The sequence below is a fragment of the Rhodnius prolixus genome, unplaced genomic scaffold (genome assembly GCF_049639745.1).
Source record: "Rhodnius prolixus isolate KJV_2025 unplaced genomic scaffold, Rpr scaffold_48, whole genome shotgun sequence".
Taxonomy (NCBI): domain Eukaryota; kingdom Metazoa; phylum Arthropoda; class Insecta; order Hemiptera; family Reduviidae; genus Rhodnius; species Rhodnius prolixus.
The window spans coordinates 41,940-57,021 of record NW_027411641.1 but is presented as its reverse complement, the minus strand read 5'-3'; the positions used below and the strand labels follow the sequence as shown (position 1 = coordinate 57,021).

The following is a 15,082-nucleotide window of genomic DNA, read 5'->3' as shown; positions in this document are numbered from 1 at the left end:
ATGATTTACACTAGACACGCTGCTTTGACTAGTTTTCTATAAAAGAATGTATGCAATACCCATTACAATATGCAACACTTAACTACTTTTTCTCACTATAATTGATAAATTTCTGCCAGTACTTTTTCTAAATGTTCCAATGAGTTTTACCCCCGAATGAAGTATGCACAAGCGGAGGTTTATAGGGAAAAGGTCGAATTATCGATACAAGCACATTGTTACAATAGAGCTCTAGTAAGGTTCTGAAGAGAAGTGCCTTCGAGAGACTGGTAGCTCGCGGATCAGGAATAAGGTTAAAAACGAACGAGTTTTGAATCGTTTCTACAGCTGAAATGGCTCCAATACCACGTTCTAACCTTTTTTACACTGCCTCAGCTCGTCAGGCGTGGATTCATGAAATTCTGGTGAGCAAGAATTACTCATGGAGAACTCTCCTTACTGGGCAGTACGATTTAAGTTTGTCTGTTTAGTGCACGCTAGTACTTGGGCCTAGAAATGACAAGACTGGAGTAGCCAGCTCTATACCCAGTATTTATTACTTATACAATAATATCGTAAACTCAAACTGAGTTTTTTCTCTATCTTAACCCCTCTTCGCAATCATTAAGATTTTCCAATTTGGGTTTACCCTTAAAAACACGTTATCCTGAGTTCGAAACAGTGGTAATTAAAAGTGGTATGAGTTATATATGTCTTTGGTTAGCACAAAAAAAAAAAATGATATAAATTAATAAAATAAATCAACCATATGTGAAGATAGTCATTTTTTTACTTTTACAAAAAAAAAAACTACTCCAAAAAATGGAAACAATTGGCGAAAGTATACATTTTTTTTATTCTGATCGCTTTTCGGTATCCAACAATTATTTAAAATAAACAGTTAACTAGCAAATCAGAAATTCAAATTTAATAGTTCGTTTAGTAGCTACAATAGAGCTCCACAATAAGCAATTGTATCAGGGTATTCAAATTTTCTGAACAAACACTTAACGATTTTCTTGAAACTTCATATTCACGTTACAAACATGTAGATCTCTATCGCAGTTTTGCAAACACTGTTCTAAAAATTCATTTAAGGGTGCACAGGTGGAAGAATCAAGTTAATTTTCTCTCTAAAGAGCCAAATCAGCTGCATATTAAATGGTTCTAACTCCAAAAACATAAAAGTAAAACAAATAATGAAATTTTTAATACGAATTGAATAAGCTTAACAAAAAATAATGAAATGAAATAAAAATTAAAAATCAAGAGTTATTGAATTTATAACTTATTACTTAGGTTATTAAAAGGAAGATGTTCGGCTTTTCTTTTGCACCCGCATAAATTTTAATGGACATTTATTTATTTTAAACGAAATGGAATGCAAAAAATTATGAAATATTAATCTAGATCTGGTGTCAATCTCAGAAGGTAAAAATCAGAGTTGAATGTTTTTCTTTTCTTCCTTTTTTGTATCACATATAGGCTATCACATGAGTCATGTGTCAAGCTTATTTTGGAAAATAGATTAACATAGTGGGAGGCGGATTAAGCAAGACACACTTAATAAGTTTTACAAAATTAACAATACAAGGGTAATACAAGCAAGTTATCAATATATTTTGTTTAGTTTTTTTAAAGATTTTTGACGTAAATAAAAAAAGTTTTATTTCCTAAAAGCAGAAGTTAAAAAAACAATAAATTAAGACATAAATTCCATTTTTATACGCCACAAAGCAGTACCTCTTGAGATTTCTTTTGTAAAAATTTCTTCTGTCTTTTGTCAGATTTACATTAATTTTTTAATACATTTTAGTGTGTCGCTTTTTTTAATTTTTGTGATGTACAAAATCAGTTTTGCAAAATAATTCATTAACAATACTTTCTTTTACTTTTATTAGGTTTGCCAAGCTTTAGAGTATCATTGTTTTGTATTGCTTGCCTCTCCTTGCGTTCTTTCTTCGTCCGCAGCACCTGCCTGGTTATGGCCAGAAACATCTGTGAAGAAAACAAACAAATTGGATAGTTAAAGCTAAAATGATAGTGTATCAATTTTTGTATACTTTCTTTTACTACATACAAGTAAGAGAAAGTATTGCCGTCATGTCTAATTTTCGATATCAAGTTTCCACCGGAAGAAACCTCTAAACCATCAGGTTGAAATTACAAGCTGAAGTATGAAAAGAAATGTCGGGTACTGGCTGATTTGTGTACTTTTTTGTTGTTTTATTACTCCTAATACTACACTTTTTAAATTGTAAGTTTTTATTGAGATTTCTTTTACGCTTAAAAATCCAGTTTGATGGGTATTGAAACTGAAAACTCGTCAAACGGTGATTAGAGGAAAAAAAAAGGCTTTATAAGACAGTACTGGGACCAGTAGTCACCTATAGCTCAGAAAAGTGGGTTTCGAAACGAGCGGATGAGAAAGGTTAGACAGGTGGGAGAGAAAAAAATCTTAAGAAAATATTTGGACCTGCGTGATCCGAGGAAGGCTTCAGAATCAGGTAGAACCAAGAAGTGGCTGATCTGTTAAAAGAATCTGATATTCTGTCTAGTATGAAAGCTGGTAGACTGTGACGGTTGGGACACATACACCGGATGGAGTATATAAGAGGTCTAAAGAAAACATTATATGGATATGGGCATCCTGGTGGGAGAAGACCCCGAGATGGCTGAGAGACGTAGGGGACGATTTGGAGACAATCGGCCTGTGTGGTTGAAGTACGGCAGCAAGAGACCGTAAAAGATGGATAACTGTAGTGGCTGAGGCTCATGCCCTTCATGGTTGTGATGGTCAGCGAGTAAGTAACAATTCTTTTAATGTCTTTCACTATAGCAAGTATAGAGCTTCAGATCTTACTGGTGCAAAATTTTTTGAGATATACTGAAGTGCTGAAATTGCTATCCACTCTCTCAGGAAATCAAAACCCAAGAAAATACTAGGGATTAAAAAAGCGAAAAAGAGAAATCCAAATTTACAAAGTAACACAAATTTTGTGTGCATGCTTAGTCCACCGAAGACGTACTAAGCGATATTATCCATACGGATACACTGTTTCAACTTCCTGCATTTTTTTTTTTTTTATTGAGACAATCTGTCCGGACTTCCAAATATATATTCAAAAAAATGCTAACAACATTTTTTCCTACTAAGCGGACCTCAAAACATACATATCGTAAAAACATAAATTTCGAAAATTGGAAGAGGTCGTGATACTTTCTCGAAGGGTACAAGAGAGTAAAAAATATTAAACTTTTACCTCCTCCACATTAATATTTTCCTTGGCACTAGTTTCAAAGAGTTGAATTGCCATCTGATCAGCGAATCTTTGTGCATCTTCAGTGAGAACCACCTTGCGGTCAGGTGTATCATTTTTATTCCCAACTACAAAATAATACATCAATAAATTCAGATTATACTATTTTTTTTTTTTTTTTTTTTTTTTTTTTTTTTTTTTTTTTTTTTTTTTAAATGATTTAAGGCGCGTCAACATCTAAGGTTATTGGCGCCGGAGCTTTACTCAGTGCACTGCCGGCCTCCGGACAGTGTTCTTTCGTTACAGACAACACTGTCCATCACCAGACAGTGAGCTGTAAGAAGCTCCTAGAGAAAATCTAAGGGTCAGCGGCTTGATTCGAACCCGGGACCTCCGCGTGGGAGTCCAGTACGCTAACCGCATAGCTAATCTCTTCCCTATTATACTAATATACTAATATAATAGGTACATTAGTATAATATACCTATTATACTAATAATCCCAGATTATACTAATACTTCTAATCTAGTTATTTACAGTGCTAACAAGAGATTTTCACACACTACCAAGTAATGAAAGTGTGCCATCTGAACGAGGGTGACTCCTCCCAAGCGCTCAATTCTATTTTTTTTATGCAATCGTTCCAATGAGTTAAAAAATAAATTCCACATTCTAAACAAGGCTTCTTTCTTAACATGACAAGCTAGGTTATAGTCGAAGTAAATTTACTTTCCTCAATTAATACTTCTCCATTTTCGCCTCTATCATGCATGAGTTTACTTATATAATGCCGATTCATATATTTTACTTTTTGGTATAAACCAATCTACTACACATCCTTAAGTTAAAGCCTGTTGAATTTAAAAGTAGCCATATATCTTCTTTTACTAAATAAAAATTATAGTTCAAACCAAAGCCAAAAACATAAGATGCCTCAAAAATTCCCCAAAATTTGTCAATTTTGATTCTTAACTTGTTATTATCAACTTAAAAAACTGCGATGTCCCAGATACCTGGCTGAACAAATGAACAATTATTTACTGAAATTTCATATGCTACCTGATTAAATGTGTTGAGGAAAGTAATGTATTTAGAGAATCTTGGGTTGAGTTTATGGAAGTTGTTTATTCTACGACTGATACCATGAATTTGACGAATGATATACCTCTCATCCAATTATTATATTCAACCATTACGCTGTGTGCTCCTAAACTTTTCCCTTAACCATCTCGTTAAGTACCTTTTCAAACCCGCCAGAGACAGGTCAGAAACTTGTTTGAATCTCCTCCACTTCAAAGACCTCTTGTCTGCATTGCACAAAGCGCGAGTGTAATGTTTAACATGACAAATACATAGACATTTGATTCAGACATGTATTTAAGTTATATATTTTAGGTAGTAGTCAATTAGTAAGATGATTGATGCAAATACGAAAACAATAGCGAATCGTGCATAGCAGAACTGCACAAAACAGGGTTATAGAACAACTATTTTCTCAATTCAGTATAAAAGGGCTCATTTACAACGACTGCAGAAAAAATATAGTGCTGTAAATTAAATCTGTCTATAGAATGAAATAATGTACCCAATATCCTGTTCACTACTTCACAATTTTGTTCAATTTCATGCAGCCACCTTTTTACGTTTGCAAAAGAATCGCCGCTGGTAACGTCATACACAACAATAACTCCATGTGTACCTCGGTAGTACCTGCAATATATTAGATTCTGAACTAAATATAAATTTAATGAAATAAAAACTTTGTAGCTTTTAAAATACATTCACTTAAGAAGTGGTTGACTAAACTTGTTACAAATAAAACAAAGAAATAATGCAAATGAACTAAGTTTGGCAAGAAGTAATATAGATGAATACAAAAAAAAAAGTATAAAATAAAGTGCATGAAATAAAAGAAAATAAGCTAAACGATAATGGGAAACGAAGTCATTCTCTCAGAAATATGAATAGAGTACAACACACATCTTAATCGTAAGATGTTGGTAGAGAGAGAGGGGTTTCTTGTTAGCAGAACAATTCGTAGTTTCAAGTTACTTATTACAAATAAGTTTTTTTTTTCTTTTCAACTTATTGATGGATCTATTTCTAAGAAGACTTTATGTAGCACATACTGTTCGAAAATTATGTTAAGTATTTTTTATACTGGTATAAATGGGGAATCAACTTGGAAGCTACGAGGGTCGTTTGAAAAGTCCGTGCAAAGTCGGAGAGATAGCACCACTGGCGCGTATCGAGGTTATGTTTAGTTAGTAGCATCTCTTGGAAGAACACACACCAAGTTTCAGCCAGATCGGTCTATTTCTTTGTGTTTGGCATTCGTTTGAATCGAGGAAGTCGAGTGATTTTCAAAAAATGGACGAAAAAGAATATCGTGTGTTGATCAAACACTACTTTATGAAAGGCAAAACGCCTCAGGAGACCAAAGAGAAGCTTGATAAACATTATGGTGACTCTGCACCTTCGATTAGAACAGTTTATAAGTGGTTTCAAAATTTTCGGAGTGGCCATATGGGCACAAGTGACGCTGAACGTTCTGGACGCCCTGTTGAGGTTACTACTCCAGAAATCATTGATAAAATCCATGATATGGTGATGGATGACAGAAAAGTGAAGGTGCGTGAGATTGCTAGTGTTGTGGGCATCTCGAATGAACGGGTACATAATATTTTGCATCAACATTTGGACATGACAAAGCTATCCGCAAGATGGGTGCCGCGATTGCTCACGCTTGACCAAAAACGAAATCGTGTGAAGTGTTGCAAGGACGGTTTGCAGCTGTTCCAGAAGAATCCGCAGGACTTTAAGCGTCGTTTCGTCACTGTGGATGAAACATGGATACATCACTACACTCCTGAGACCAAAGAACAATCTAAACAATGGGTTACCAAGGGGGAATCTGCGCCAAAAAAAGGCGAAGACCGCTCCTTCGGCCGGAAAGATTATGGCGACTGTCTTTTGGGATTCGCAAGGAATAATCCTCATCGACTATCTGGAAAAGGGTAAAACTATTACAGGTGCATATTATTCATCGTTATTGGACCGTTTGAAAACCGAGCTGCAAGAAAAACGCCCACGATTGGCCCACAAAAAAGTCCTTTCCCTCACGACAACGCACCAGCTCACACCTCAGCAGTTGTGGTCGCAAAATTAATGGAAATAGGGTTCCAACTCGTTTCACATCCCCCCTATTCTCCAGACTTGGCTCCCTCGGACTACTATTTGTTCCCCAATATGAAGAAATGGCTGGCGGGAAAAAGATTTTATTCAAACGAGGAGGGGATTGCAGAAACGAATGGCTATTTTTCAGACTTGGACAAATCCTATTATTCGGAAGGGATCAACAAACTAGAGCAGCGTTGGACGAAGTGTATAAGCCTAAAAGGAGACTATGTTGAAAAATAAAAAAGGTTTACCCCAAAAAATTAAGTAGTTTTTATTTTTGCACGGACTTTTCAAACGACCCTCGTATTTCAGTAGCTTTCATAGTAAAACCGACTATAGTATATTCCTTACATATCACAATGCATCCCCTAATTGCAAGTATAATGGTCACCATTCCATTAGTTTTTTGCCATCTTTACGGAAGTCCAATTTGCTAAGGAATGTTTTACTAATTTCGCGCTTTGTTTCAATAATACACTTTCACACTTCTGGACGAAGGATATGACACTTTGTTTCTGTATTCCCACTCCATGGGCTTTCTCCTTATTTTGATACTCTTACGTTGTAGCAGCGATTTCCAGTTATATAATAAGGGAGAAAGCCAACGCGTTATTTATGCACAGAAATAGGAATAAAACTATTTTATCTTAAAGAGTTATTTTGATATTTGAGTTGGATATTAAAACTGTCCGGTAGGACAGTTGTACAAGAGTTGATCGTCAAAAAGTGCACGAAAAAGCGTAACGTTGAAAAACACTCAACTTTGACAATTTTTTTTCTCTTTTTCTAAACAAGATAAAATACCCAAATTTTCTTCATAATGTAGGGCAAATCCTCGTTTATAACTGTAATTTTTTCGTAATAACATAGATTAATTAATTTTCGAGAAAAACGATGCCAAAAATGTACAAAAACATTTTCAAAATTTGTTCTTGTTCTTGTTCTTTTTTATAAACTATGTAGCGCCTAAACGCGCGAACCGATTTTCATGAATGAGATTTCATTCGATTCGGAATTTTATGTAGATGTGCCTTTTGGGGATCTCGACGCTGTATATCAAAGGGGGGAGGAGTTAGTCCCATGTATATAAGGCCCCCTCCAAAATTATTATTACTCTGTAAATCTTGGCCCGATATTGATAAAATTTGGTAGGATGAAAGGGTTAGGGCTCCCCTACGTGACATCTAAGCAACGACCTGCTCTTATACCTGTTAAGAGGAAGTAGAGCAATCGTTTCAAATTATCGACGCGTGAACCGATTTTCATGAATGAAGTGTCATTCGAATCGAAATTTTGTACAGATTTGCACACAAAAGTCTCGACGCTGTGCCTCATAAGGAGGGGAGTTTGTCCCACGCAAGTAAGGTCCATTCTAAAACTATTATTACTAATATTTCTATAACACTTAGTCCGATTTAATAAAATTTAGCTCGAAGAAGTGGTTAAAGCTTCCCTACGTGACTCTAAAGTGCCATTATGCTCTTGCACCTACTAAGAGGAAGTATTGCAATAGTTCGAATTATCGACGTGTGAACTGATTTACGTCAATGAATTGTCATTCGATTCGAAATTTTATGTGGATAAAGCTTTTGTGGATCTCGACGTTTTCAACAACAGAAACGGACGTTTTCAACCACTTAAGTAAGGCCCCCTTAATTATCAATAACTAAGACCAATTTTGATAAATTTTGGCAGGAAGAAGTTTTCGAGTTTTACTGCGTGATATTAAGGTGACATCCTATTCTTACAGCTACTAAAGGGAGGTATTGCAATCGTGTGTATTTGAAGCTTACCCTCTCTTTGCCTTTTAGTGAAAAGTACTGTAAACGCACTATAATTTTTCTTACTCCTCTTAAGAGGAAGTACTGAAATCGCAGTTTAATTTTGTTATTTACGTACAAATACCTTCCGATTTTATTCGAGACATTTTCCTAGAAAATTTTATTTGTGGATTCTTTGGAGACCGCAACTCTAAGCATTCTTTTAAAAGATCTCTTCAGTGGTAGTTACAGGTCTGACTTAATACCATATCAGGCTATAATGAAAGTATTGCTTATTACAAATGTTAAGAAAATCTGTAAAGCAAAAAAGGAAATCTATCCAAAAGGTACAAAAATCTCCTTAACAAAAACTTACAGTTTAAAATGTTAAGTATAAGGGTTGATTAAACGCCAAAAGGTTCACAAATCAGCAAGCACCCATCATTTCATTAATATGTACTTCATTGATATCATTTAAGTCATTTTACTGCATTAACTTTCATTAAATTTTTTTAGAATCTATTAGATGTCACAGACCCTTATGCTGGCCAATTTCATCTATAAAATATTTGTTCAAGTAGCACACCATTTAACTTAGATTGACTGTAATGTCTATTAATCTACAGCAATCAAACTATTAATCACAGGTGAAAAAGAAAAATGTTATATGTTTATTTTATTATTTATTTTTTAAATAAAAACCGTCAGTTTAAATTCATTCTCCGATTAAAGTGATTGTTACTTTAGGTAATAGTCCAATGTTAAAAATAACAGGTAATAGTTAATCTGGGTTAATATTAAATAATATAGTTTTCTTCAACTACATTCTTAATCTAGGTGTTCTTCCCACAATGTTGTATGTATATATGGAATATAAAATAGATATTAGGTCAGTTAATTATTAAAGTATTTTACTGCAAGTACTCAATTAAAGGGACTACATTAAATTACAACTGAGAAATGAATAACTTACTTGTTATTAACTGTGTTATTTGTGCTCTCGAATACTTCTGTTAGACGAATTGAAGATTTAAATTTTGTTCTAACTTCGTTACTGAAATTTTAATAGTAACCAGCACTACCTTTGTCTTTTTTCTATTTTAATGTTCATGTGTATGTGATTACACAGAATAAAGGGCATAATAGAGACCAATTAGAAGAATAATTTGAAATAGAGTTAAAATAAAGCTTCTATTTAATTTTGAAGAAGACGTATACATTTTATTATTATTACCTCAAAAAAATTATTATAAATGAATTGGCCAGCGTAAGGGACTGTGACATTTAATAAATTCTAAAAAAATGTAATGAAAAGTTAATGCAGTAAAATGACTTAAATGATATCAATGAGTACATATTAATGAAAGGATGGGTACTTGCTGATTTGTGTACCTTTTGGCGTTTAATCAACCCTTATACTTAACATTTTAAACTGTAAGTTTTTGTTAAGGAGATATGGTATATGAGATGGCTGGCGAGCCCAACAAAGTTAACAACCTAGACTTAAAACCACACCATTGCTATTACTCTTCCACTTATATAGCTCTGCAACTCCTGAAGAGCTTTGTTTCCAGACACTCCTATCCTAAACCTTTCTTCTGTACTGTCTAACACCCACCTTTCCGAAGTCCTTCTCCTCTTTCTAAAGGCACTCCTCTTAAGAACTAAAATCTTTTTTCGACCTTCCGATTGCTTTGATAAAGCTTTTATCTTCAATTCCTATCTTTTCTCTCTAGGTTTACTATTATTATTACAGTATTATTGCTTTCTCCTCAAAACTAAACCTTGCGATGTTCATATAGTTCCATTAGCTCTGTTTCTTTTCATTTTTAATTTACGATTAGTCCAATTAGGGCCAAAAAAAAATCTGTAACCTCTGTCTTTCCAGCACTCAGAGCTGATTTCTTTCGTCTCATTCAATACCAATGTATCAGAAGATTTTTATGGAATAGCAAATTGGGTCAATATTTCACATCTAATTTCTACATAACCTGGATACGCTAGCGATAGTAAACCCTAAGTTGTTCAGCTTACTTGCTGACATGAAATCCAATACAGCAAAGTACAAATGAAGCACTCAACATCTATCTGGAAGGTAAATCTGTTGAATTAAAAGATACTACTTACGTGGAGGTGATTGTGCGGAACCTTTCTTGACCCGCAGTATCCCATATCTGTAATTTCACTTTTTCGCCATCAATGTCCATCGTTCTTATTTTAAAATCTACACCAATTGTAGTTATATAATTTCCTGTAAATGTGTTGTCAGCGAATCGAAGAAGTAACGAACTTTTACCGACTCCTGTTTGGAAAAAATGTAAATATTAATTTCAATGAAGTTTTAACAAATTATAGATTATTCTAAACAAATTATACGCTATTCTAAACAAAAATGTCATGAAGAAAGTAATAACTTTGTACATTTTCATTCTTCCTAAGCATCAATTAATTATTTAACCGTTTCAAATCTATCCATATAATTGCTGTGAGTAATTCAAGTCAGTATTTTTGTGGATCTTTTCTTTTCCCTTTGTAAATTTGTAACATTGTTTAGTCGATTACAGGTTCTGAAAATTCGTTGTTTGAATAATAGCCATACAATTCAGCAAGGAGGTGACTTCTTTACAGTGTTTTTTTTCAAGGCGTGGTAAGCTTTGATTGGTACTTATTCTCTGTGAGATTAACTCAGCTGAATTTTACTGGTAAAGAAGCCAATTTGAATGTGTTCTTGGTTATTTTGTCTTCTTTAATTATTTGACAGCATTTTTGCTATCTTAAAATTAGAGACAAAGAGAATAACAAAAAAAAAAAATAATATTATACAGGTAGTCAACAATGTTATTCAATTAATTAAAGAATATAGGCAAATTACATAACAAATACACAGAAACTTTGGTCAAGACACATTGTAAACGTCCGCTATATAACAGCTACATAACAATTACATTGCACTTTATAACAGCGCCACTATGAAGAAGAACTTTATTAAAAAATCCTTCAAAATTAAGTTATTTTATGAAATTCTTTTTTGAACCAAAAAAAGACACGAGAGGGGTAAAATTATTCCGACAAACGACTAGTCTCACAGAGGTAAAACTTAGTTGGTGGTCCTCATAGGGGGAAGTGGATTAGCCACTTCTTCAGGGTACTTGGCGTCCTTTCTAGTATCCCAGTCAAACAACATGAACATGAGTAACATACAATGTAATTCTCCAATACATTTACACGGTACACTTAGGGCATAGTGGTGGTATACCTACACTGTTAATCCTTACTTCTATCCCTCCTTTAATCATATCTATTTCTTTCCTGACCCCCACAATCCCTACCCAAGCTGAGATGGGGACTCGTGTCGATGGTGTATGCGTACAGGATAGTAAAACATATGTGAGGTAACGATCACCTTGGGACGCCGGGTTTCCACCCCATTGTAATGTAGCCTTCTTGTAATGTAGGCAGTGGGGGTCGGCCTCAGGTGACCGTTGATCCCCCCCTCACGCTGGAATTAACGACTGCCAGTGGGTGCCCTCAAGGGGGTCTTACTCCGCTCTTGTGGTGCATGGTCGCAGACAACTTACTTGAGATGTTAGACCTTCGCGGGTTCTCGGTCCTGGGCTACGCAGATAATATTTCTGTGGACGAAACGAAGGTTTATATCACAATAATGGTGGTTAAGGTTCAACCTCAGATTTACAAAATAAAATTCAATAAGATTGTGTGTGCATTGGGTACTAGTAAAATTGTCTTAAATATGTTAATGGGTGAAGAGAAAATAAATATTATTAATTTCTTTTTAAATTAAAGGGCGTTAACATCTGAAGTCATTGGCGCCCAGAGCTTTTTTCAGCGCGCTACCAGTATCCGGACAGTGTTTTCTCGTTACTTAAAATTAATTTAAATCGATTTTAATGTTTTTAATATCTTCCGCAAATATTATCGAAAACATTTTTCAATGTTCAAGTATTAAAAAGATCAAACCCAAGTATTAAAAGAAATTAAATCAGAAAAATGGGGAAAAATTAGAAATAAATTTAAATAAAACGCATGAGTTAAAGCTTTAACTGGCGGAAATTACGACCTGAAGTATGAATGAAATGTAAGCTGTTTTGTGTACCTTTTGTTTTATACTTGAATTTTTTTTTATTAAGTTTTTGTTGAGATTAATTCGGTAAGGATAGATTAAAAACCTAATAACTTTAGGAATAGATTTTTTGTTTGTTTGTTGTACAAAACAAATTTATGGATCTAATATTATATAATATTCGTATATTGGGAATACTTAGGCTGATGTTCGCCGGGTAAAGAGATATAATATGTTCTTATTAATACTTTGTGGTTCTATACCAGGCGTGCCAGTTTTTGCCCTCGAGTCGGATTGGAAAGAAAACTTTTTTCACGGGCCGGACAAAATATTAAAATTAAAAAATTTTAAGAGCAAAAACTATTCATTTAAGTAAACAAATTAATCAAATTAGCATAGGAAGTAATTATGAGCGAAGTGAATAATTTTAATTTTTTATTACTATATTTTTACAAGCTTATAGGTAAATCCCTTTAGCTGGTAGTTCGTAACAATGCACAAAAAGTAAAATAAAATTACATTAATACAGTAGTAACAGAAAGAAAACGTTTTAGAAATAAGAAGTGAAAAACCAAAACCTAAACTCATTGACATAATAAGTAAAAGAAAAACAAAAATAACCAGTGCACTTAATTAGATAGGCATAATTTACGAATCAACTGTTATCACTCTGAGAGTAGAGAACTTCTGAGCTTCAGAGCTTGGTATATAAAATTGTAAATTTCATTAATTTGGTTCATATGATTTATGTTTAACAACCTGACAAACTTATCATTTATAGAATCATTTGAGGTCTGATAAGAGTTAAGAAAATGACTTCTAATGCGTAAAAGTGAGGTACATTTAACAAAAAAATGAAAAACTGAATCCGGAGAAATTACAATTGAGGCAAAAATTGTTCATATCAAATTCATAATAGGTGTGTGTCATTAATAAAGAACCTTGTCTTGGATAAATTACACAGCAAAGTGAATAATATAAAGACAGGAAAAGTAATCTATCCTTTAATCCCAAACATCGATCAAAATAGAATTCTAAAAGTCGGTGGGAGATCATCTCTCTCTGAGTTAAAGAAGAATCAAATCAATTAATCTCAAGTTGTCGACATGTAGACTAAGTTGAGCAATTCTCAAAATTACTAGATAAGGCAACAGCGTAGAGCTTTTGTTTTAAATACTATTGTTATTACCACTACGGAGCTGCGTTGTTTGAATTAGGCACTCGGAGTTAATAATGAAAATATCCCAGTATCTTCCAGACCTAATTCACGCAGTAGGCAAATGCGGCAATTACAACCTTGACAGGAAACATGAAGTCAAATGATTATAAACTTTCCCGATAACCAGGCAGCTATTAAATCGCTAAGCTCATGTTATCAGCTCATAAATGTTCTGGGAACAAACACCTAAGAATAAACAGTAATATATACCCGAGTTAGGGTGCCAGGCATGTCGTCGTAAAGAGAAATAAGGAAAATAATAGTATTGAACCTGTTACCGCGTAATTATTTATTATATCACATCATCAACCTTTAAACTGTAACCAACAATGGCAAATCCCTTAATTCTCCTTAACTCAAAACTTCCTTGCGTAAATTGATTTCACTAAATTTGTGCTGGAGCTGACTCACAAGATGTCGGAGAAAAGCTAATTACCAATCATTGAATGGTCATTCATTTGTTAGGTTAAAAACAAAAGAATACAATTAGAAGTACAACGCTGCTAACCTGCATGTACAAAAAACTAACGTACCATTATTACTGTTTTGCGATAGGCTGGACTACACCAATGGGGGTTTCTTCGGAAAGAACGACCATGGTCTAAATATTCACTCTACACCTGATTCCTGAGAAGTCCAGCGAATACATAGCGCAGATTTTCCAATTTTTAGTGACAATTAGAGAGTTAGTGGGAGGTAGAATATTACCCGTCTTTCATTAAGTCCATGGCCACAGGGCAAAACATTCTGCAGCATATGAGAACTTTGTTCTGTAGGAACGTGGAGGCGGCCAAATAGGCACATAATACTTTGGTCTTGACGACTAATTCAATAAACCGACCACGAGGAATATAAATAATCAATTGGCACCTATCAAACAACTTACTTCAATGAACCTATTTTATTTTATACCTTAGAAATTCTTTAATGATAAGTCCTTTGCATGTGTTGATAAGACAGTGACTCGGGTCTTACACTACGCGCCTCTTTTGATATCAGACTGTTGTCAATAGGGTTCTCAGAAGGCGTGAAAACTCGCCACTCGATGGTCAAAAAATTCAAACCTGGCTACCGCGTACCACACAGTTAACACAGGGTCAACCATACTTCAAGCTAACCTTATAGTATTTACTTTTCTGATATTACCTTAAGGATGATCAAATGCCAGAATTTGAGAAATAGCAATGAGAAAATGAATTATAGATAAAGCAAATAACTAAAAACCAGATTATAATCTATAGTATTATTAAAACAAAAAAAAATGAAAGACCTTTAAAATCAGTAGGTCGAGGACGTTTTAAAATTATTTTCTATCTATAATAGAATAATAAAATAACGAATAAAATAATCTTAAATTAACTCACCACTGTCTCCAATTATGAGCAATTTAAATAGATGGTCATATTCTCTAGCCATCATAAAAACAGATCTCAGATGGAATTAGTTTTCTAAGAAGCGTGTGATACTAATAAAAATATCGCACGAGAATACATTTCAAATCCACATTAAGTCTTCCACTCCATTCTAACAATAACATGGCAACGTATATTGCCTTTTTTCAAACGATCGCACGGCAGATTAGTTGTAATCTAAAGCAAAACTC

The 15,082-nt window shown here is 34.0% G+C and overlaps 1 protein-coding gene across 1 annotated transcript; it reads right to left on the bottom strand.

Annotated features, from left to right (window-relative positions):
- Window positions 1–754: 754 nt before the first annotated feature.
- On the bottom strand, window positions 755–15,050 carry Rab35 (RAS oncogene family member Rab35). The gene is made up of 5 exons (XM_074144145.1): window positions 14,844–15,050; window positions 10,307–10,481; window positions 4,825–4,949; window positions 3,243–3,367; window positions 755–1,977 (listed from the first exon to the last, which is right to left on the bottom strand). Exons 1-5 carry the CDS (start codon window positions 14,896–14,898, stop codon window positions 1,852–1,854), a joined length of 606 nt encoding a protein of 201 aa, XP_074000246.1. The 5' UTR covers window positions 14,899–15,050; the 3' UTR covers window positions 755–1,851.
- Between the last annotated feature and the right edge of the window lie 32 nt (window positions 15,051–15,082).